Here is a 1,643-nt window from a genome sequence, read left to right as displayed (position 1 = left end):
CTGATGAGAAACGCAACAGCAATAATCAATCCCAGGATGCTCAGCCGAGACAGGACGCCCAGAGCAATGACCAGCGCCTGATTGGAGGTGGACCCTTGAGGGTCCACCATCTCAACATCAAAATGAAGCTCCTCCCCAAACAACTGAGACAGCTCTGCATTCACACCATCTGATTGGCTCTGCAGTTTCCTGGTGGATCAGACAGCAAGAGGTCAAAAGAAATTTTTTACACAGTTCACCAAGGTGATCTTTCCCTGATTATATCTAAATATAGAAGTTAATTTTTATGAGACCAGGTTTAGATTTCAAACTGGTCAAAATGGTAGGTGCCTCTGGAAAATTACTCAAAATCAACATTACTCAGACTAATGAATATCAGGCAAGTTTGCTAAAAACCAAAGCAAAACAATACTGAGTGTCTAACAGATGGGCCTGATGTAGAACACAGTAGAAGTCAGTCTCTTACTTTATGACTGCTTCAGAGGAAACAACCTCCCCTCCATCTACAGCAAAGAAACGGACCAAAGTCCTCACAGAAACTCTCAGGTTTCGGGTGCCAGTGGATCCATCGTTAGCGCTGAACACCTGAACGATGTTCACAGTCCAGCCCAGAACTTTGCCCAAAGACCTGGGAGACACAAAAATCTATTAGAAGTAACAGAAGTGGATTATAGAAAGCAATCTTTAACACCAGCTAAACCTGTCTTACGTCGATAAATCTTCAACTTTCTTCTCCACAATGTTAGCAGGCTGATTAAGTGAGATGGTCACAATGTTGGAGCTGCTTGCACTTGCCTGAACCATCACCTGGGGGCAGAAGAGAGATTAATTTAACTTGGAATTTAACTTCTTATTAACCTGTTTTATTGAACAAAATAAACAAGAAGATGAATTAAAAGGAAATACCTTGTATTTATGCATATGAAAATCAGCTATCAGTTCTTTTTTGCGTAATTATTATTAATAAAGACTTTTGTCTTTATGCGTTGGGGGGGGGGGCTGCTGCATTTCAGACTTTCGTGGCCTGCTCACCCTGTGAACTAAGCTTTTAAAGGCATCGCTTTTATTTAGGAACAGGTTTCGAATGTGTCCTTCGATGATGATGTCAATAAAGATATTTGAATATAAAAAGCTTGCAGTTATCATCTCATCAGATTTACCTGTCTTCATCTGGTCTTAAACACTCACCTCCACTACAGCGGTAGCATGAAGATCGTGGGGATCAGTGGCCTTCACCTCCATTTTAGCTGTCTGTCCAGCCAGTTCTGTTGCTGAGATCACATAGACCAGACCTGAGGATGGGTTAATGTCAAAATAAGGACTTTCTGCTGTCAAACTGTAGACCAGCTGCCCCACATCTCCAACATCAGGATCTGAAGCCTGGAGGTAGAGAGCAAAAAAAGCACTTAAAACCTTTATGAACTAATGTAGTCGATTGTAGTTGATACTAATTTGTGAGCTACTGGATTAAACCAAAAGTCTAAAACGAAGTTATCCAAACTAGCTCCACATCAGTGAGTGACAGCAGTATAATGCTGCTTAATCATTTATGCTTCAGTTTTAACAATGTAATTTATTTAAATTTGTAATAATTGTCATTCTTTTGCAAATTGTTCTTTTTATATTCTAAGCACAGTTAGCCA

General features: G+C 40.2%; 1 protein-coding gene across 1 annotated transcript in view; it reads right to left on the bottom strand.

Annotated features, from left to right (window-relative positions):
- The window catches only part of LOC102313527 (protocadherin Fat 3), a gene marked incomplete at its 3' end in the record, with an annotated part of 23,945 nt that continues 22,302 nt past the window's right edge, over positions 1-1,643 (bottom strand). Inside the window, 4 exon segments of the mRNA XM_005944054.3 lie at positions 1-189; positions 467-628; positions 710-807; positions 1,189-1,380. Coding sequence (XP_005944116.2) covers positions 1-189; positions 467-628; positions 710-807; positions 1,189-1,380 — 641 coding nt within the window.

Source organism: Haplochromis burtoni, unplaced genomic scaffold, assembly GCF_018398535.1.
Source record: "Haplochromis burtoni strain Fernald_Lab_line unplaced genomic scaffold, NCSU_Asbu1 Contig_389, whole genome shotgun sequence".
Lineage (NCBI taxonomy): Eukaryota > Metazoa > Chordata > Actinopteri > Cichliformes > Cichlidae > Haplochromis > Haplochromis burtoni.
The sequence above is the reverse complement of the archived record's forward strand: the minus strand, read 5'-3'. Positions and strand labels throughout refer to the sequence as shown.